Below are 22897 nucleotides of genomic sequence, written 5' to 3'. Positions count from 1 at the left end.
GTTTGCAGTTTATTTTGCATAATTTTACTTGTTTTCCATGTCTCACAGCCATATAATAAGACTGATTTCACATTACTGTTAAAGATTTTAATTTTTGTAGATACATCTGTGATATATCTAGTATTGAATCAAAGATGTAGGATCAAAATATGATGCACAAAAATACTGTAACTTCAATTTCGACACAAATATATCTGTGGTGTTTGGGTAAAGGGAGATAAGTCATAAAAATGAGTTTGGAGATAAATGAAAATTAAACTTCGAACCCTTATTACAAATAATTTTCTACACAAATAAAATACATCAACTGCTAGTATTCTTTGATTTTTGCACTCTCACTTGTATAATTTAACTTGTGTATTCATCTGGGGAACAAAATTCCACCTGGACAAAAAAATGACTTATCCCCCTTTAACCAAACACCACAGATATATCTCTGGTTCTGAAACTAAACAACTCATTTCCAGTTTCTAAATTTTATCCAATCTACTGATTCTTCCCTAGTTTTTCTTTAGTCATAATTGTTATTTTCATTTATTCATTCGTTTCATAATTATTAAATGTCCAGCCTTGCTACTTTCACTGTATTGAAGTCCTGTTCTCCAATTACATAATGAAAAGTATTTTTTATTCAACGATTTCTTATGTTATTCAATTCTTGCGACTTTGTTATCATGTGAAGGAGATTTATTTATTCTTTTTTATTCACTGTGCTGTTAGTTGCAGGTTTTTATTAAATGTGTAGTATTAAGAAATATTCACTAGCTGTACGTCACCCCTTATTGTATACAGCCAGTATTTCATTCTCATCATTCCTCAGTATGACATTTGTTTTATCTGTTCATGGTTGATAGTTGATAGAATTGGGAATAATCTCTCAATCTAGGCACTACCCAGGTCACACGGAATATCTTATGATCATAAATTGTTCTCATCAGTAATCATAGTATTGTCGGACCATCGGATCTGTGCCCCTTCAGCGCTGTCGTCGTTCTTGGAAAAGTTAACGCCTGTACTCACCCCATTCCACCCGCTTTCCTCCCACCACGTTAAACAGCAGGCCACGAACCTTGCCAAATAGGGATGTTGCCAAACTTCCGTCAAACAGTGTCATAAATAACTGGTCCTCCATGCTACAATATCATTTCTTTCAATCAAAATACATCTTGTATTTCTACATTTTTCATACCTAGATCCCATGTCTCGAATAACTTCCCATAGTGTTTCTCTCCAACCTTGGAAATTATTACTTTTCTCGCAACCTTCAGTAATTTCTTCAGTGTTGGAACTTCTTTCTGAACGGTATAAAATTCTGGTATCTTTCTTCTTAAAATATTCGGTTCATATCATCTACAAGAATTAAAGGTTCCCTTGGTCTGTTCTCTGGTGATTCTAGCTTTTCATCTCCTGCACAGACTCCCTCTCTCCTGATTTTCTTTATTAGGAGTTCTGACCTGCCTATATAAATTACATAAAATGTTGTATTATTAGTATTAGTTAAGTAAGTAATTTTAATACATAATCAATTGAAATAAAATAAGCCTCACCTGTGATGTGATCGCAGCTGCTCTTTTCGTTGCCTGATTTATAGGAAACAGATATTGACCAGTTTGTTTCTCTTCATCGCAAAATGCTATTACGTACTTGCTTAATAATATTTCTTTCGCCACTCCGTGCTACAGTATTCATGTTGAGTTGACAACACTGGACTGCAAGTACAAATAAACTGTCCCGCAAGAAGGCCAAAATTGGAAGTATTGGAGGACAGAAAATGAGAGAGATAGGAATGCAGGGAGAGAAATGAATTACCGAGGCTGAGAAGGAATTAGGGTTCAGTTCGCATATCTTACGGGGGCACAGATCCGATGGTCCGACAATAATCAGTGACATTGATCTGCCCATTTGATCTGTTTCATTGTCGGAATTTTTTAAATTGTTCACACAGCTGCTTGTAAAGCACATAATGTATAATTATATTTGTTTGTCACGACAGCTGCTGGAGACCCTGAATGCATTGGATGCAGATGAGAATCTCACACCTCTGGGTTTCCACTTGGCAAAGTTACCTTTGGATCCACAGACTGGAAAGATGATCCTCATGGGAGCCCTGTTCAGTTGTGTGGACCCCATCTTCTCTGTGGCTGCTAGTCTCAGCTTCAAAGATGCGTTCTACATCCCACTGGTAAGTGAAGTGTTTGTGTATTACGTGGGGTGTAACTTTAATAGTGGCAACACTGCTGTTAAAGCGAAACGAGACGGAGTTAATTGTTGTCACTTCTACCACATGTTACTCTATGTCTGCCCTTCCGTCCGACTCACAGCGCATATGCTGTGGAGAGTTGAAGTTAGTCTCCTGTTAGTTACAGCTCTGAGCGGTTGTGTTTCGCCATGTTTACAAAGCAGGAACAGCGATCTTGGCTGAAAATTCAATCTGCCTGTAGTCATACAGCACGACAGTGTCATGACGGTCTTGTTGAGGCATGTGGAGAGACGGCGTTACCATACAGGGCTGTGGCGAGGTGGGTTCGAGCCTTCAACGAGGGGCGTGACCGCAAGGAAAACATGGCTTCGCCGGGTCATCCGAGAGTTAATGAAGAGGAAGTGCAAGCTGTTTCTGTGCCATTAGACAGCGATCGACAACAGACACACCCTGTAGCTGATTTGTACTGTTGCTGGAGGTGGGAAGTGTTTTTCCATCCATCACATTTGTGGAGTAATGGTTAGTGCGTCTGGCCGCGAAACCAGGTGGCCCAGGGTTCGATTTCTGGTCGGGGCAAGTTACCTGGTTGAGGTTTATTCCGGAGTTTTCCCTCAGCCCAATACGAGCAAATGCTGGGTAACTTTCGGTGCTGTGCTGGACCCCATACTCATTTCACCGGCATTATCACCTTCATCTCATTCAGATGCTAAATAACCTGAGATGTTGATAAAGCATCGTAAAATAACCTACTAAAAATAAAAATCCACCACATTCTCCGGACTTAAGTCCCTGTGATTATGACTTAATCCCAAAGATGAAGGAACCACTTCGTGACGTTCGATTCCGGACTGTTCCCGATATTCTGCAGGCAGTAGGGCGGTCCATCAGAAACATCAACAGAACAGGAGCTGCTACAGGGATACTACGACTTCCACATCGCTGGCAACGAGTTGTAGACAATGCTGGTTACTGCATTGAAGGACTATAGAAGTTTCACAGATGTATCACTTGTATATTCGTAATAAATAAATAGTTGCCATTATTAAAGATACAACCTGTGTATAAAGTATTTTGATACAGTGTGAATTTAATGACGAAGATAAATCCCGATATAACCACTCATGTCATTCACAGTGGTTAAGTGGTTGCCACACTAGCTGTTTTATCAGAGGTTCACGGGTTCAACCCAGCTGAGGGGTGACAAAACTTTTAGTGTGGCTCCCTAAGGAAGGAAAATAAACCTGGAAATAGGGCTGCAGATCACGATGAATTTAGACACTGAATGATCTCTGCAGTTGACCAAAGGTGCAAACTATTACAGATCGCCTGTAATTATGAAGGATTTCCCCACATTATTACAGAATTACGGCCAAAGGGAAAATTATTGCAGAAAAAACATTATCACCATGGAAGAAAAAATATAATATTTGAATTTATTTCGCAGATAGAAAACAAGAGAAAATATGTCAACACTGCTTGCTTCTAGTTCTGTGTGGAACATGTGGGTGTAATCATTTCGTCACTTCCATCTGCTATTTGTTTTCAGGACAATATAAGTAGAGTAATATATTAAAGTGGGAATAATAGAGCTTTCACTGTAATGGGGAAGTGTGTATGTCATCTTGATGACACTAGTTTTGTTTTAATATAAAATTCCTTGTTGTGCAGACCTTCAGAGATCACACACTTCTGACACATAATGCCTTGTTTGTCTTATGCCATAGGGTCGTGAGGAAGAAGTGAATCGGAGGAAGATTCAACTTTCCAAAGGCCTCAAGAGCGATCACTTGGTACTTGCAGAAGCTCTCAGACAGTGGGAGAATGCTGAGCAGATGAGAAGGGACCGTGAGTTCTGCTGGGATTACTTCCTGTCAGCAAACACACTCAAGTTGCTCAGGTATCATTTTTGTTGTCTACTGTTCAAACACACTTAAGTTGCTCAGGTATCATTTTTGTTGTCTACTGTTCAAACACACTCAAGTTGCTCAGGTATCATTTTTGTTGTCTACTGTTCAAACACACTTAAGTTGCTCAGGTATCATTTTTGTTGTCTACTGTTCAAACACACTCAAGTTGCTCAGGTATCATTTTTGTTGTCTACTGTTCAAACACACTTAAGTTGCTCAGGTATCATTTTTGTTGTCTACTGTTCAAACACACTTAAGTTGCTCAGGTATCATTTTTGTTGTCTACTGTTCAAACACACTCAAGTTGCTCAGGTATCATTTTTGTTGTCTACTGTTCAAACACACTTAAGTTGCTCAGGTATCATTTTTGTTGTCTACTGTTCAAACACACTCAAGTTGCTCAGGTATCATTTTTGTTGTCTACTGTTCAAACACACTCAAGTTGCTCAGGTATCATTTTTGTTGTCTACTGTTCAAACACACTTAAGTTGCTCAGGTATCATTTTTGTTGTCTACTGTTCAAACACACTCAAGTTGCTCAGGTATCATTTTTGTTGTCTACTGTTCAAACACACTCAAGTTGCTCAGGTATCATTTTTGTTGTCTACTGTTCAAACACACTCAAGTTGCTCCGGTATCATTTTTGTTGTCTACTGTTCAAACACACTTAAGTTGCTCAGGTATCATTTTTGTTGTCTACTGTTCAAACACACTTAAGTTGCTCAGGTATCATTTTTGTTGTCTACTGTTCAAACACACTTAAGTTGCTCAGGTATCATTTTTGTTGTCTACTGTTCAAACACACTCAAGTTGCTCAGGTATCATTTTTGTTGTCTACTGTTCAAACACACTCAAGTTGCTCAGGTATCATTTTTGTTGTCTACTGTTCAAACACACTCAAGTTGCTCAGGTATCATTTTTGTTGTCTACTGTTCAAACACACTCAAGTTGCTCAGGTATCATTTTTGTTGTCTACTGTTCAAATACACTCAAGTTGCTCAGGTATCATTTTTGTTGTCTACTGTTCAAACACACTCAAGTTGCTCAGGTATCATTTTTGTTGTCTACTGTTCAAACACACTCAAGTTGCTCAGGTATCATTTTTGTTGTCTACTGTTCAAACACACTCAAGTTGCTCAGGTATCATTTTTGTTGTCTACTGTTCAAACACACTCAAGTTGCTCAGGTATCATTTTTGTTGTCTACTGTTCAAACACACTTAAGTTGCTCAGGTATCATTTTTGTTGTCTACTGTTCAAACACACTCAAGTTGCTCAGGTATCATTTTTGTTGTCTACTGTTCAAACACACTCAAGTTGCTCAGGTATCATTTTTGTTGTCTAGTATGGAATTCCTATTTGTAACAAAACAATTTCATAAGTGCTAAAATATGTCATCAGACACTAAATTACATAAGCGTTTTTATCTTCACACACACTGACATTCCTCCAAAATTTCTGAAGTTCTCACTATCAAATACTCTCTTACTGAAGCTTCCTCTCACACCCACAGTGATGCATAAGTAAACGCTTACTTTGTTTTATTTGCAGAGACATGAAGGGCCAATTTGCAGAACATCTGTATGAGATGAAGTTTCTCAGTAGCAGGGATCCTAAGGCTGAAGACTCAAACATCAATTCCCATAATTTGAGCCTTGTCAAAGCTGTTATTTGTGCTGGCCTGTATCCTAATGTTGCCATAGTGAAGTAAGTTGTTTCAATGCATGAAAACGTGTTTATACATTTCGGTGCAACTCTTATTTCTGCCATTGGGACTAATCCATTAGCTTTGTACCATTTCATATGGCACAGATAGGAGTTGATGTACATCTGCCATGCATGTCTATACTAATAATATAAATAAAACTGTAACTAAAATTTTTCTGGTAATTTTCGCTTTTGCAAAACCTGAGACAAATAATCGTATTTTTGAAATGTTTGTTTGTTTGTGTGCATGTCTGTCTGTTACCTTTTCCCGTGATAATGACTGAACTGATCTCTATGAAAATTGGTATGTAAGATAAGTTAATTCCTACTTAGATTTTAGGATATACTTACTTACTTACAAATGGCTTTTAAGGAACCCGAAGGTTCATTGCCACTCTCACACAAGCCCGCCATCGGTCCCTATCATTGCAAGATTAATCCAGTCTCTATCATCATATCCCACCTCCCTCAAATCCATTTTAATATTATCCTCCCATCTATGTCTCGGCCTCCCCAAAGGTCTTTTTCCCTCCGGTCTCCCAACTAACACTCTATATGCATTTCTGGATTCGCCCATACGTGCTACATGCCCTGCCCATCTGAAACGTCTGGATTTAATGTTCCTAATTATGTCAGGTGAAGAATACAATGCGTGCAGTTCTGTGTTGTGTAACTTTGTCCATTCTCCTGTAACTTCATCCAGCTTAGCCCCAAATATTTTCCTAAGCACCTTATTCTCAAACACCCTTAACCTATGTTCCTCTCTCAGAGTGAGAGTCCAAGTTTCACAACCATACAGAACAACCGGTAATATAACTGTTTTATAAATTCTAACTTTCAGATTTTTTGACAGCAGACCGAATAATAACAGGCATTTCCCATATTTATTCTGTGTTTAATTTCCTCCCGAGTGTCGTTTATATTTGTTACTGTTGCTCCAAGATATTTGAATTTTTCATGGCATTTAAAATACGTACTTTCTTTAAAAGGAGGGGGGGGGGGGTATGAGGAGGCCTGAAATAAATCTCGCTTTTTTTTTTTTTTTTTTTTTCTATATATATAGAAAAATTGTACATTACAAAATATGCTCTAAAAATGTTTCAAACAAGTTTAATTCTATGCAAAATTTTGATATGACTGATATTTAACGAGGTATATAAGTTTTAAAATATCAATGCATTTTATGTCATTGCCGCCTCATTCAGATTGTTTGAAGTGTTTTTTTAACTAGTTCATTTTCCACAAATTGTTCTACTTCTGTCAAACACATCAGAATTCTTTCTAGAACATTTTCAGTCTTCCCCAGGTAAACTTTAAGTTTGTCTCACACTTCATTGCATCCACAGAAGAGATCGCTGAGCCATGTCATTGTCAAAGATCGTCAACAAATAAGATATCACACTTCTTGTTAAGACAAATAAAACTTCAAAATCGATGAATAGTTTAAGAAAAAAAACATTGTTACACATAAACGTATGTCACAATATAGTCGTAAAAATTGGAAAAAAAAAAAAGTATTATTAACACTAGTTAAATTCAAAATTCTGTATGTAATAATGAAAACTTCTTAAGCCCAGAGAACGTAAAAATGAATAAGATTTCACTGTATTGCAAACCTCTTTACTAAATGGCAGTGGCGGCCGATGAGGCATTCTGGTGGTGGTGCCAAAAATGAAAAAAATGTTTTACGCAAATTTCCCTAGTGAAACTGATAATCGCAGCTCACGTTTACATTATGTTAAATAAACATTAATTAAACCAGCTATTTTACCAGGTGTACAGTTAATAATGCATCTAGTAACAGTTACAATAACATTTCCGAAACTAATAACGAAATTTACAGATACAGATAATGCAAAACTTTCACAGTATTGTTAGTCAAATACAAGTAACTTTTATAACTAGTAAAATTACTGGCAAAAACACACGAGATAAACAGTGATATAGATAATAAACGAACACGTTTGCATTTTATTTAACAGGCCGATGAATCCAAGGCAGCGGCCTGAATAACACATGTTCATGTCCTGCACAGATCTCGTGTATCGTTAACAGAAGCATCAATACTATAGCAACAGTGTAGCGATATTTAGTTGCCGCAAAATAAAACAAATATTACACAACATTAACAAACAGTGTTACATAATATGAAAAAAAATATATTTATCTTTCTAAAAAGAACCATGACTATTTCTGCATTCAGTATAGTTAAACGGATAATACTTTACACATTCAAATCCAAGTTATGTGCTTTAGTTTTGAATTGGCAACATTACATTAACATTTGGCGCGGAACTTTAACTTGTGTTTTCGTGCAAGTCTGCGGTTCATGGTTCCCTTCCTAACGTCTCCAACAACCCTGCCATCTGGCGAAATTTCTGCATTACTATGCTCTAGCGGGTGGAATATTAACTACTGAGTCAAACTGAATTCGGCTCAAAGTCTGCCATAAGAAACGTATATAAACTAGAATCAGTAGCCTTTTGTACAGTGTTATATGGAGGCAGGCAGTGCCACACAGAAGTGGCTCCAAAGTTCGGAAAAACGCTGCAAGAGTGCGTCCCGATCTGTGCGCGCTCTCGTTCAGATGAAATACGAATAAAATGTGTAGAAATAAACTATTACAACTGCTCTCTAGGATATTATTTTTTGTTTATTTCATTGGCGGTGCCATGGCACACTGGCACTACCCCAAAAGCCGCCCCTGCTAAATGGTAGTATTTAGAAACCAAATGTAATTGCTTTTGAGGGCTCTTGTGTCATAAATGCACAGTTTTTAGGGTATTTTTATAGTAATGTGGAGGCAATAAAACTCATTCGTACCCTATCATAATTGTTGCAGGTCTATTAAGAAGAAGAAGAGAACAGGTCAGGTGATTGTAAAATTAAAAACGCCTGAAGACGGATCTGTGTGCATTCATCCCCGCTCTATAAACGAGAAGCAAACAGAGTTTGAAAGTCCATACCTGTTGTACCACTTGAAGCTGAAGAGTACGTCCATTTACCTCCACGATACAACAATGGTGTACCCTCTTCCACTTCTCTTCTTTGGGAAAGGTGTGGACGTCTGTATTGAGTGTGATATGGAAGTGATTGCTGTTGATGAATCAATAAGATTCAGATGTCTGCATAGCACAGCAAATTTGGTGAAGGTAAGGAATAGCTTTATGGAAACAACCAGAAGATGCTTTTGGATATTTTAAGTTATAGTAATCTCTGTGTAGTTATTTTATTCTTACCCATATTTCTAGTTTTATCATTAGTTAACATTTCGTAATGCCATGAACAGGACAAGTTTTTGTGATTTAATTATTAGACCTTTGCAGCATTAAAAAATTTTTACGGTATGTACATATAGGATTTTTTGAAAATAAAAATTAAGTTTAATTTCGGAATATGTATGGTAAGACTTTCCTATGTTAAATTTCAACGTACCTCGTTTACATGTTTCGACCTATTTATGGGTCATCTTCAGAACTGGTCGTTGTTGGTCTTGGCGCCTCTTGTTTCCTTTGAGGGTGCGTTCGTAGCGTACAGTCAAAGAGTGTATGTGTTTTGAAATTGAGTTGTGTGTTGAGAATATCATTGGGGTGTGTTTTCGTGTGTCTGTATATTTCATATTGTTCTAGTGTGTTGAGTTTCTGGCTTTTTGGTTGGATGTGTAGTATTTCCATATCTGTGTTGATGTCTCTGTAGGTGAGGTTAGCATTTGTGATGTGTTCTGCATATGTGGAGGTGTTTTGTAATTTTGTTATGGCTGTGATGAGTTCTTTGTAACGTGTTTGAAATGATCTGCCTGTCTGTCCTATGCAGAAATTGTTGCAGGTGTTACATTTGAGTTTGTATACGCCTGTGTGGTTGTATTTATTTGTTGTGTTGTTTGTGTGTTGAGATGTTTTTGCAGAGTGTTATTTGTTCTGTATGCGATGTTGTAATTTAATTTTTTGAATCAGGTTGCAATTTTGTGTGTGTTTTTGTTTTCGTATATTAGTGTGATGTATTTTTTGTGTTGTATTATGTTTTGTCTTACGTATTATGTTGGGGTTGTATCCGTTTTCTTGTGCTATGTATTTGATTGTGTTCAGCTCTTCGTTGTAATCCTGTTGGTTCATTGATATGTTGAGTAGTCTATGTACCATTGTTCGGAATGCAGCATGTTTGTGTTGTGTGGGGTGGTTGGATGTGTTGTGTATGTGTGTTGTTGTTGTTTTTCTGTATACTTTGAATGTGTGTTTGTTATCTACTTTCGTTATTGTGATGTCTAGAAAACTTATGGATTTGTTGTTTTCAATTTCTAGTGTGTAGTGCAGCTTTGGGTGTATTTCGTTTATGTGTTGATGTAGGTTTTGGATATCTTTTGTTTCCTTTGTACGACCAGTTCTGAAGATGACCCGTAAATAGGTCGAAACATGTAAACAAGGTATGTTGAAATTTAACACAGGAAAGTCTTACCATACATATTCCGAAGTGATACAGTCTTAAAAGTTGTGTAATCAAGATGTATATATAAGTTTAATTGTTCATATTTTCTTCATTTTCTGCACAAACTAAAAAATTCGAACACTGGCTTATTACTAGACCCCAGATTTATATGTAAAATGCATATTGGATGCAAACTCATTTAACATATGGAAGCAATGTTTTCTTAGATTGTCATATCGATAGTAATCACTTAATACATAATTGTTAGTGCATACGATTGCAGATTTTAAGATTTATTTATATTGCATCCATATTTTCCTAAATTATATATTCTGTAAATATTTTGATTTTTTTAAAATAAAAATGGCGTATTCAACAATTCACCGAAGCCTAATGAATAAGGAATGATTCACACTCAGTGGAAATGCAGCATTATGCTTAGCTCATTTGTTTTAGTACCACATGAGTCATTATACTTACTTATTGGCTTTTAAGGAACCCGGAGGTTCATTGCCGCCTTCACATAAGCCCTCCATCGGTCCCTATCCTGAGCAAGATTAATCGAAACTCTATCATCATATCCCATCTCCCTCAAATCCATTTTAATATTATCCTTCCATATACGCCTCGGCCTCCCCAAAGGTCTTTCTCCCTCTGGCCTTCCAATTAACACTCTATGCATTTCTGAATTTGCCAATATGTGCTACATGCCCTGCCCATCTCAAACGTCTGGATTTAATGTTCCTAATTATGTCAGGTGAAGAATACAATGCGTGCAGTTCTGTGTTGTGTAACTTTCTCCATTCTCCTGTAACTTCACCCTCTTAGCCCCAAATATTTTCCTAAGCACCTTATTCTCAAATACCCTTAACCTATGTTCCTCTCTCAAAGTGAGAGTCCAAGTTTCACAACCATACAGAACAACCGGTAATATAACTGTTTTATAAATTCTAACTTTCAGATTTTTTGACAGCAGACAGGATGATAAAAAGCTTCTCAACCGAATAATAACAGGCATTTCCCATATTTATTCTGCGTTTAATTCCCTCCCAAGTATCCTTTATATTTGTTACTGTTGCTCCCAGGTATTTGAATTTTTCCACCTCTTCAAAGGATAAATCTCCAATTTTTATATTTCCATTTCGTACAATATTTTCGTCACGAGACATAATCATATACTTTGTCTTTTCGGGATTTACTTCCAAACCTATCTCTTTATTTCCTTCCAGTAAAATTCCCGTGTTTTCCCTCGTCGTTTGTGGATTTTCTCCTAACATATTCACGTCATCCGCATAGACAAGAAGCTGATGTAACCCGTTCAATTCCAAACCCTCTCTGTTATCCTGGACTTTCCTAATGGCATACTATAGAGCAAGGTTAAAAAGTAAAGGTGATAGTGCATCTCCTTGCTTTAGCCCACAGTGAATTGGAAACGCATCTGACAGAATCTGGCCTATACGGACTCTGCTGTGTCATTATATCTGAAACAGTAACGAAAATGGAAGCAAGCATAAAGTTCTCCACTGCAAGAGTCTTTGTCCTTAGTTCAAAATGTTATTTATGCTTTGACCCTGAATATTATTGCAAACAACGTTTCTGAAAACCTTCAATCAGCCCACTGTTGTCTCCATAACAAGTGAAGGTCAGGAATGGAGCATGTGTCTGGTGGATGTGTTGCCGACAGCTGATCTCCAGGTTTTTATGTTAATCCTTTTTCATGCTTCAGGAATTGAGAAAAAGACTGGATCAGCTCCTGGAATACAAGATCACTCATCCTGGAACCATAAACTGGAGTCGCAGTAGCACTGAAGGGGCCGTCATGAGGTAAACCAATTGTTTTCTACTTCATGCAATCTGTGACTCATACTGTTGCTTACTATTCTAATGTTTGAAGTATGTATTAGATTGTTCTAAAGCATTTTGCCCTCCTAAGTAATTACTGACATATCTATGGTACAAAATTAATGAGTTGTGTAACTCTTCCTTGTTTTCTTCATTCGGCTCATTAAGATTGAAAATACTTGAAATGTGTTTCCTCAGCACGTGTTCAGGAAGGTTTTAGTCGATCACATCTGAAGGAATTGTAAGACATACGAGGCCTGTCTAAAATGTATCCGACCTTAAATTTTCCCGCGCAAAGTAGTGATTCTGTGCACGGTGGAAGGAGGAACCATAATGCGCATGCTTGAATTTTTTCACCGCATTCGCTTGTGCCAGTCACTGGCTGGTGGTCGCCAAGTAAGGTGCTGTTCTAAGTGTTTGTCGGATTTAGTTTTCTCGCAAGATGACTGAACGAATTGAGCAAAGATACTGCATCAAATTTTGTCAAAAGCTTGGTGATTCTCAAAGTCAAACAATTCGTAAGATTCAGCAGGTGTTTGGGGAAGATGCGATGGGTGTAACACAAATTAAGGAGTGGTTCAACCGATTCAAAGATGGCCGCACATCAGCAGAGAGTGAGCAGCATTGTGGCAGACCCCAAACTGCTCGGAGTGCAGCTGTTGTTGAGAGGGTGCGAAATTTGGTGATGGCAGATCGTCGTTTGACCGTGCGGGAGATTGCCGAAGAGGTTGGAGTGAGTAAAGATTCTGCACATGCAATTCTGCGTGATGATTTGAACATGAACCGAGTGGCTGCGAAATTCGTGCCCAAGTTGTTGTCCCCGGAACGAAAAGACCTCCGTCGTGATGTTGCACAGGACCTTCTGGACACCGCCAACACTGATCCTGGGTTTCTGAACACCGTGATAACTGGAGATGAGTTACGGGTGTACGGGTACGACCCAGAAACAAAAAGACAGTCGTCGCAATGGAAGCATCCCGAGTCTCCAAGGCCGAAGAAAGCGCGGCAGGTGCAAAGCAAAATCAAGGTGATGCTGACTGTTTTCTTTGATGTCCGTGGAATTGTGCATCACGAATACGCACCGGAAGGACAAACGGTGACAAAGGAGTACTATCACGATGTTCTCCGGCGACTCCGTGATGCAGTTCGGCGCAAAAGACCAGACATGTGGACGGCGAACAACTGGCACTTGCATCACGACAACGCCCCCACACATTCATCCCAATTGATCCACACTTTCTTGGCCAAACATGGAATTACAGCCGTTCGCCAACCTCCCTACTCTCCAGACCTGGCTCCTTGCGACTTCTGGTTGTTTCCAAAATTGAAGACACCACTGAAAGGATCCCATTTTGAGAGTAGAGAAGAAATAATGCGGAACACGACGACGGAGCTGAACACCATTCCAAAAGAAGACTTCCAGAGGTGTTTCCGGCAGTGGAAGGATCGGTGGGCTAAGTGTGTGCAAGCACAAGGGGCCTAATTTGAAGGGGATTAGGGTCCCAACCCTGTCAGGTATTTGAAATATTTTTTCTGGCTAAAGGTCGGATACTTTTTAGACATTCCTCGTACAGTTGAAACACAGTTTTTCGAACAGGAGGCAGGCATCGTTTCAATTTAAGTTTCCTAATCAACACGAACCAGCGAATCAAGTCGTGGAATTGTGAACACCAGACCGCGACGCGATACTGCGATGTCGCGTCACTGTAAATTCAGCATCAGATTTCTTAGTTTCGTATTTGTTCCGCATCTCTTCCAGTTACGAATCCATTTCTTGTTTACCACATCTCATTACTGATGTGGTTGGTGTAATGCCTGTGAACTCTGCTTCCCGTTACAGGGCCATTATTGAACTGATCACGTCTGAAGACAAACAAATGATGCTCGTGGCTGAGGAAGGAGATGATGGGTTCTCAGATTGAGGAAGATATCTTTTAATTCCACACAACATTATTATATCTGTGGCCTGACGGAGTGATTTTCTACAACAAAGAAGATATTTTAAATCAAGTTCCCTAGTGGAACCGTACAATCTGTGTTCATTGAATCTCTCTGTCTTTTATTGTATAGACTGACTATTTATGTCTAAGTTTCTTTGTTGCCTTTTGTTCCTTTCTGATGCATTTTTGTAGTACACATTATAACTAATCATTATCTGTCGTTAGTTACATTGTTGCCAAATTTCAATTTGGTGAAGATTTTTGGGTATTTCTCGCTGTTTGATGAACTTGTTTATAATTACTTTAAATTCGAAGTTGTCTGCAAAGTTGTGTTTGAACGTGATATTCACGTAGTTGGCATCAAAATTATATAATTATGTGCAATAAAATTCGTGAAACATTGCCAGTGAAAAGAGAAGTTGAAATTGTCTGCTTTTGTATGATATTAGTTATATTATGTTCAAAGACTAGTCAGATGTCAAACATATCCTTTAGTTAGTTAAGATCATTTATTTATTGTGCTAATGTGTCATATGTCTGTCTGTAACATGTGATTAAATTAACTGGAACAAGAAAGCTAGCACTCGTGAGTTCCATCGTTGCTTTGTTGTCCCATCTCAAGAAAAGAGACCATTTTCATCATTTAAATTTTTTGTTATATGTAAACTTGAAGATTTTTATGTACCAGTGTGATACCATTTACTTCAAATAGAGTATTGTTTATGTAAGGAATCTGTTTCATTTGTTGCTGGTGTAATTTCAGTTATTTTCCTGCGTTTGTACTCAAGAATATCTGCATTTTGAATAACGAATTGAAATTATCTTCCAGGAACAGGAATTGAGGAGTTTATGGAAAACAGTGTAAGTGCCAAATTATAAATTTTCCAGGAAATTAAAAAAAAAAAAAAACTTGTGGAGATGCACCAAGCGCTCTCTTTGGGCAACTGTTTGAACTAAATGTGAATGCTTGGCACTTTTATCTTTTTCTACAGTATTACCAACATTACATAACACTTTTTCAATGAAAAACCAAATGGGACTCCCTGGCACTTACTGTTTCCCAGAAACATTCCTCAGATACAAATTTATTGTCAGCGATTCTATACTTATGTACTGATCTTGTACAGTGAGTGTGAGATGGTTTTGCTGTATATAATGCTACATTAAATTGATTCTTTACATTCCATTTCCTATTATCATTTATTATTTCAGCTCGAACACGAATTTTTGTATGGAATATTCATTCGTCTAGGCATTAAGGGTAATTTATTTAAAGACGTGTTAGAAAATATGTTAATAAAAATTAAAATTAGTTGCGAAAAAAAAAAATAGAAGCTCAGAAAATGTGCTCACATTGCAACAAATTAAATGTTCAGAATTTTTCTGAAATGGCCGGCCTCAAACTCTAGTGGCCAAAGCTTCTGGCTACAATTCATGAAGTCTCAGGTTCGATTCCCGGTTAGAACAAAGGAATTTTTCCTTAAAGGGAATTGTTTCTGTGTTCAACCATGGTCTGGAATTTAGGTTAAATTTAGATTTAATACCTCTCCTGGTACCATATAATCACGTGTCATATAATGAGGGTAATGTAACTCCACCTTCCTAGCACCCCAACCTGAGAAGTGAGTTACACATAAACCACTGCCAGGAGAGGAGCCCAGAAATGTTGAAAGTCAGCCTGGTGGCATTAGTTTAAAAAAATCTGAATTAAGAGATCGATTAAGTTACTAAAGTATTTTCTTGAAAACTTACTGCACAGTTTGGTATGATAACTTCAAAAAACCTGTTTTGAGATACAAGCATTTTTATTTTCACTTTTCCTATACAAATCATAATTCTAGTTTAAATACAAATGTGAATGAAAATAACATATTAAGATTAGATTGAGATATCACGGCTATACCAAACGAAAGAGAATGGTTTTTTATGTAGGGCTGCACTTTCAGCTAAAAAGGCCATTTTTGAAGTTATCATTATCTGACCAAACACCACAGAATTATGATTTTAGTTGAACTACAAACATAGACCTGTATGTAATACAATTTGTACAGTTGTTGAAGCTTATACCAGCACTATTATCGACTTCCTTAAGCTGAGGATGTTGCTAACTTCTCCAGAACTGCAAGGAACTGCAATCTCTTCTGAACTCAGGTCAGTGTCGTTTCTGCTATGCGGAATGTTATTTGATCCTAATCTTAGTCACATGCTCTCTCAGATCTCGTTCTCGACTTTACTGAAATAAATCAGCACAGCTTATTGTCCGTGCTTTCTCTGTCTCTTGACCTTATTCCACATCAACCAATTCTTCGTCCATCACAAAGGTATTGTTACAAATATTTAGTCTCTTACTATGTTATATAATTCCAAACATTAAAAACAACTATCACCATAAACAAGCCCACACCTGTGGAGTAACGGCTAGCGTGTTTGGCCGCGAAACCAGGTGGCTCAGGTTCCATTCCTGGTCAGGACAGGTTACTTGGTTGAGATTTTTTCCAGGGTTTTCCCTCAACCCAATATGAGCAAATGCTAGGTAACTATCAGTGCTGGACCCCGGACTCATTTCACCGGCATTATCACCTTCGGCTCATTCAGACTCTAAATAACCTAAGATGTTGATAAAGCGTCGTAAAATAACCTACTAAAATTTAAAAAAATAAACACACGTAATAGCATAGGAGCCACATGCCATTCTTCTGCTTCTGTTGTAGTACCCAGCTTTCTTAAATACTTTTGAGTTTCACATCTTTTTAATTCCATGGTTTTGTCTCCTGAAAACTCCTATTGGACTTACTGATTACTAGAGAGTTCGGTAGAAACAACTAGACAATTTATAATATGGAAAGTAGCCTACGCTTTAAGTGAAAAACTTGAATAAAAACGTGTATGAAGTGTAGCATTTTGTTTTCTTTATGGGCTTATAAACCAATAGGAAACTGTGAATGAAAGAAAAATTAACTATTCTTATCTTTATAACCCACGCATTTATTTATCACATCCATTTCTCTACAAACTATAATTTATTAAGTTAAAATTAAGTTTAATATTTTAATAATCTTTTATAATATAAAACATATATTAAAAGCATAACATATTATTACCACAGTCTACTATATACAGTCGCGAAGCTTGAGGTGTTTTTTTGCAAATCTTGTGATAAAGCGCTCCAAGCAGTTAGCAACTAGAAACAATAGACTGTCCACCGTCGACTTTGGGCTGTGTCGTATTTCCATCGAGTGCTAGCTCGTTGCGTATTTCACATTGATGCTTGTGAAATGTTCGTTATTGGTTGTAATGAAAATGTTAATGGCTAAAATACAATAATTGGAATAATAATATTTTACTAGAGATGTAGAAAAACTAAGTTTGTTTTAATGAAATTTATTGATCACGTTTTATTTTCGATTCTGGTGGGATTATTATTGCTTAGGCCTACTTTTTTCTTCAAAGGATATGTTTTTAATTATAGATGTTAATTTTGTTGTTATTTTTATTTGTTACTTTACTAGAGACGTAGAAAAAGTCTGTTACAATAAAATTTATTGATCACGTTTTATTTCCAATTCTGGTGTGATTATTATTGCTTAACCTCATCCCACTTTGTTAAGTACGTAAGCCTACACTACAAGTACCGGTACACGTAAGTTACTCCATTAATTCATATTTCCATTATCATTGTTGTAAAGGGAAATGAAAATGAATATTTATTGGTTTCATAGTTAATTATCGCTATAATCTTGAATGAGTGAAGCGATTATAGTAAATTTCAGTTCGTTTTGCACAAACAAAAATAATATTAACCTATTTCTTGCAGGTATCTTCGAGTTTATGGTGGAATTTAATATACTTAATTAAAATAATAAATTAACTTTATGCATTTAATATTTCAATAATGGAAGGAAGGTGTTAATTTTTCCAAAAGAACACGACAGCGAAGGTGTAACATATTTTGACGTCTGTTAGGAGAGAGGCGATAGTAGCGATCCTAGTGGTGGGCAACTACCCATGTTTGCATTTTTACTACATATTGAGCTTCGCGACTGTATATAGTAGACTGTGTTATTACTATTAAATACAAGAAAAATTCGTACCGGCACCGGGAATCGAACCCAGGACCTCTCAGCTCTGCGCGCTGAGCACTCTTACCAACTGAGCGCAGAGCTGAGAGGTCCTGGGTTCGATTCCCGGTGCCGGTACGAATTTTTCTCGTATTTAATAGTAATAATACAATAGACTAATTCATATTAGTCATGTGACCAGCCTCATGGTCTAGTGGTCAGAGCTTCTGGCTATAGTTCATGAGGTTCGATTCCCGGTTAGAGCACAGGAATTTTTCCTTAAAGGGGATTATTCCTGTGTTCGTCCATGGTCTGGAATTTAGGTTAAGTTTAGATTTAAGACCTCTCCTGGCACCACATTATCATCATCATCCTATCACATCATCGGGGTAATGTAACTCCGCCTTCCAGGTGCCCCAACCTCAGAAGTGGGTTACAATTAAGCCACGGCCAGGAGAGAAGACCAGAAATGTCGAAAAGACAACCTGGTGGCATTGGATAAAAAAAAAATATTAGTCATGTAATATTCAGTGAGGTGGGCGAGACCTCATACATATGAATATTTGATGTATAATATATTATGTTAAACGTTTCACTTGAATCTTTGTACTGAAAGGAATTGTGAACGGGAGAAAAGTTCGGGCCACAATAAGATATCAGATGATATACAATATGAAGATACATGGGTGATATGCGGAGACTAAGAAGAAGGCGGAAAGTAGGGAAGATTGGAGAATGCTGGGTTTGCAGTGAAAGACCTGCCCTTGAGCAGAACACTTTGAATGAATAATGAATGTGAATCTTTTCCAAGTCTCTTTTTCATTTCATAGACTTCAGATGATAGCATTTGCGACTCACGTTCGGGAGGTCCCTGGTTCAAACTCCGTGGCCAACCAATTTGACCGGGGTTTTTCATGGTTTTCCTCAGTACAAAGGCAAATGCTGGATTGGAAATTTACATGCCATGATTGATCACCGCCTCGATCACCAATTAAAATCTATAATCAGTTACATAAACACAAGCCATCTACAACGATACTGGTATCCTAAGCATGTGATCTGACCACAGATAAAGCATGTATAAATAAACTTAACAAAAAAATGTTTTTAGAAACGTGACAACGAAGAAAATAAATTTCGACCTCTAGCTGCTTCTGTTTTAGTTAAAAATAATTATATTCTCAAGCATTAGCTGTGCATGGTACAGAAATACACGTATTGTTGTTGGATTGTGTGTAGCATGTGTGAAGACGCGAACAATGTTTCAAACGAAAATGAGTGAGTCTTCTCCACGTGAAACAAAGAATACGTGCTAAATTTAGAAAATTATAACTTTTTGTTGTATGAACACAAAACTTGGCAATTACACCTTCCTGGCCTGAATCCTAGATATCATTAATGTGCCTTCTAAATTTTAGAGGAAACGGAGTTGCCTGAATGTTAAATTATGTCTTACGTAAGGAATGTTTTCTGAAAAAATGTTGAAGCTGAACAGCTGATTTTTTACAGCTCATGACTTCTTAACTTGACTCTAAATGCAAACAGTTGTTTGTCTTTTATTTATTTCCTTACTGAGAAATAGTTTTTCTCCATTCGTATATTTTTTCAACGATTTTCAATACATTACTTCCTGTAAAATCTACAAAATTTAACACATTTCAAAAAACATTGTTTCAGTACAGATGAAACATCAAGTAAACAATTCCTGAAAATTTCAGGTTCCTAGATTAAATAGAAGCTGGCAAAGATTCCTTTTGTGGGAAAGAACTAAACTTAGGGAAAATAAGCGTTAAAATAAGATATGTGTACTTAAACTATGCCCCTTACTTACTTACAAATGGCTTTTAAGGAACCCGAAGGTTCATTGCCGCCCTCACATAAGCCCGCCAGCGGTCCCTATCCTGTGCAAGATTAATCCAGTCTCTATCATTATATCCCACCTCCCTTAAATCCATTTTAATATTATCCTCCCATCTACGTCTCGGCCTCCCTAAAGGTCTTTTTCCCTCCGGTCTCCCAACTAACACTCTATATCCATTTCTGGATTCGCCCATACGTGCTACATCTCAAACGTCTGGATTTAATGTTCCTAATTATGTCAGGTGAAGAATACAATGCGTGCAGTTCTGTGTTGTGTAACTTTCTCCATTCTCCTGTAACTTCATCCCGCTTAGCCCCAAATATTTTCCTAAGCACCTTATTCTCAAACACCCTTAACCTATGTTCCTCTCTCAGAGTGAGAACAACCATACAGAACAACCGGTAATATAACTGTTTTATAAATTCTAACTCTCAGATTTTTGGACAGCAGACTGGATGATAAGAGCTTCTCAACCGAATAATAACAGGCATTTCCCATATTTATTCTGCGTTTAATTTCCTCCCGAGTGTCATTTATATTTGTTACTGTTACTCCAAGATATTTCAATTTTTCCACCCCTTCGAAGGATAAATCTCCAATTTTTATATTCCCATTTCGTACAATATTCTGGTCACGAGACATAATCATATACTTTGTCTTTTCGGGATTTACTTCCAAACCGATCGCTTTACTTGCTTCAAGCAAAATTTTCGTGTTTTCCCTAATCGTTTGTGTATTTGTGTAAACTATGCCCCTGTCTCAGAAAAACGAAATGTTAACATAGATATGTATAATAATTTCAAAATAATCATATGCAATATACCATTTTAAAAAGGAAAAATCAAATAATAAATTGTAAAATAGAAAATTAATAACTTTCCGCCCAAAATCCGAAAATTTATGAAGATTGAGCGTTAAAATTAAAACTTGCATACCTCTTTTCAGAAAACTGAAAAATTAAGAAGGATATATTTTTAATATAGCCACATGTACTATATCATTTTAAAGAGGGAAAACCAAATACCGTAATATATTGAAAAAGAAAAAAAAAATTTTAAATCAACATTTTCACCAAAAATCCAATTTCGTTCCCCCTTAATAATAAAAATAAGCTGATGGTTAGTAATATAGTTAATCCTGCCTAAGGTTTTTCCGTGGTTTTCCTAAGGCGTTAAGACAAATGTCGGGATGAGCCCTAAGAGAAATGGGCCACAGACCTATATGACCTTCCCCATATTCCCCCTTTTCTAACAAACGACGTAATGCTCTAGTTCAGAACCTATAAATTGCATATTTAATTTGCGAGGTCACTCATTTAGTCTCAATGCGAAAGGACAGGGAACCTTTCAATTTGCAGATTCAGAATTCACGGCGTCTCTCCTGGCGGTCTTCACCTGCCTTGTCATCGAACAACAGACGACAGAGTCTTCTCGACTCCTCCTGCACTGCGAAATGACACAGTTCATTTCAATGTGCAGATTTACACCAGCCATTTCTTCCTCGTCCCGTCCCGTGATCACTTTGATCACATTTCCGTCCCCCTCGCGTATGTGGTACCTAAGAGGTTACGTCCATTTTCGGTTTTCCCCTTCAAAATTTTCTAGAACTCCTTCAGTGGAGCAGCGTAACCCGGAGTGAGACAAGTGGCCAGCAGGCTTGGAGCTCACATATTTAGTTTCTTACAGCCCCGAACCCCTTGCAAGGACGCGTTTTGCGTACCTTTTAAATTTGTCCTCCAAATTCTCCTCTTTCAATTCAATTCAGTAATATAGTAACAGCTCGTATTTTGCTCGAGTTAAATTTTGCAACTGTCCTTTATTTATATTCTGAAAACTTGGTACCCCAAGAGCCATTAGTATTACAAATAGCCAACTACCTTTGATATTCCTCATCCACAATGGGAAAGGTCGAATCTGAAAGTCATCTTCAGCCTTTATTCTAATCCATTTGATCCATTGATGACGTAATTTTAGTGCGACTTCGAGCTTCACTTCCTGCTAATTGGAATTCTTAAGCTCAAGTTTTAAACGTTTGAAATTCATAGCTTTAACAGCAAGGTCGTTAAATGAGGGTAGAGTCCGAACGAAAGAAAAAGTGTTTATTTCCCAGTTGTCCTTCAAACCTTACATCCTGTCCGCCAGAGCCTTTGTAATTTCTCTATTGCTTCATATAGGGAAGGCAGATTTTTTATAGTGGAGTACATTAACCTCTTTTATCTCAGCGCTGCTTGCGTCATATGTATCGGGAAGATCTTGTTTAATCTTTCCTTTAAACATTCTGTCCCCCCCCCCCCTTCACACTTTCCCCTTCGCTATCTCAAGATACATTTTGTGCTGCATGGTGAATGGTAAAGTTCACATAGCTCCTCCGTCGATCGTCTTCCGTTCCTGAAATTCAAGTTCACGTCAGAATGAGTTCTTTTACAAGCCGAGGTCCTTCCCTCCTTCCTATCAGCACTCAGATAAATTGTTATTGCCCTCTGATAAAAGACACGAGCTGATCAAAGTGTAGTGTGCCCAAAACGCTGCGCTTTTTTTTTTGTCACTGATTACAAAGATATCACTGGTAGACCTTGATGAGCCATTTGCAAATAACATTTTTCGTCGAAAATCTTTCTACTTCTGGCCGTGTGGACAACGATTTGAGGCTCTGCTGAGCAGTCGTATTTTATATTAGCGTACTCTTATTTACCGGTTAAAATAATCGCAGTACCAATATTATATACATAATAGTAACTCGCTTAATTAAAAAAAATCCCTGCATTATAATGTTTGTATCAAAATGTTTAATATTGAAATTTGCTAATGACGTTCACAGGAAAACTGTACAAGCTGGAAATTTTACGAAAATGGTAAGAACTACGTAGGTACTTCATTTTTTACGAATGAATACATTTGTTTTTGCAAACATTTCTAAACTGGACATATGTAGAATTTCGAAGGCCGTAAAAAGTTGCATTGT

General features: G+C 37.3%; 1 protein-coding gene across 1 annotated transcript in view; it reads left to right on the top strand.

Annotated features, from left to right (window-relative positions):
* Rhau (RHAU helicase) overlaps positions 1 to 15203 on the top strand; it is a 46432-nt gene extending 31229 nt beyond the window's left edge. Inside the window, exons 13-18 of the mRNA XM_069849684.1 lie at positions 1994 to 2182; positions 3925 to 4097; positions 5658 to 5813; positions 8656 to 8965; positions 11962 to 12059; positions 13918 to 15203. Coding sequence (XP_069705785.1) covers positions 1994 to 2182; positions 3925 to 4097; positions 5658 to 5813; positions 8656 to 8965; positions 11962 to 12059; positions 13918 to 13999 — 1008 coding nt within the window. The 3' untranslated portion in view covers positions 14000 to 15203. The remainder of the gene's footprint in view (positions 1 to 1993; positions 2183 to 3924; positions 4098 to 5657; positions 5814 to 8655; positions 8966 to 11961; positions 12060 to 13917) is intronic.
* Positions 15204 to 22897: the final 7694 nt, after the last annotated feature.

This window comes from Periplaneta americana, chromosome 16, assembly GCF_040183065.1.
Source record: "Periplaneta americana isolate PAMFEO1 chromosome 16, P.americana_PAMFEO1_priV1, whole genome shotgun sequence".
NCBI classification, from domain to species: Eukaryota; Metazoa; Arthropoda; class Insecta; order Blattodea; family Blattidae; genus Periplaneta; species Periplaneta americana.
The sequence above is the reverse complement of the archived record's forward strand: the minus strand, read 5'-3'. Positions and strand labels throughout refer to the sequence as shown.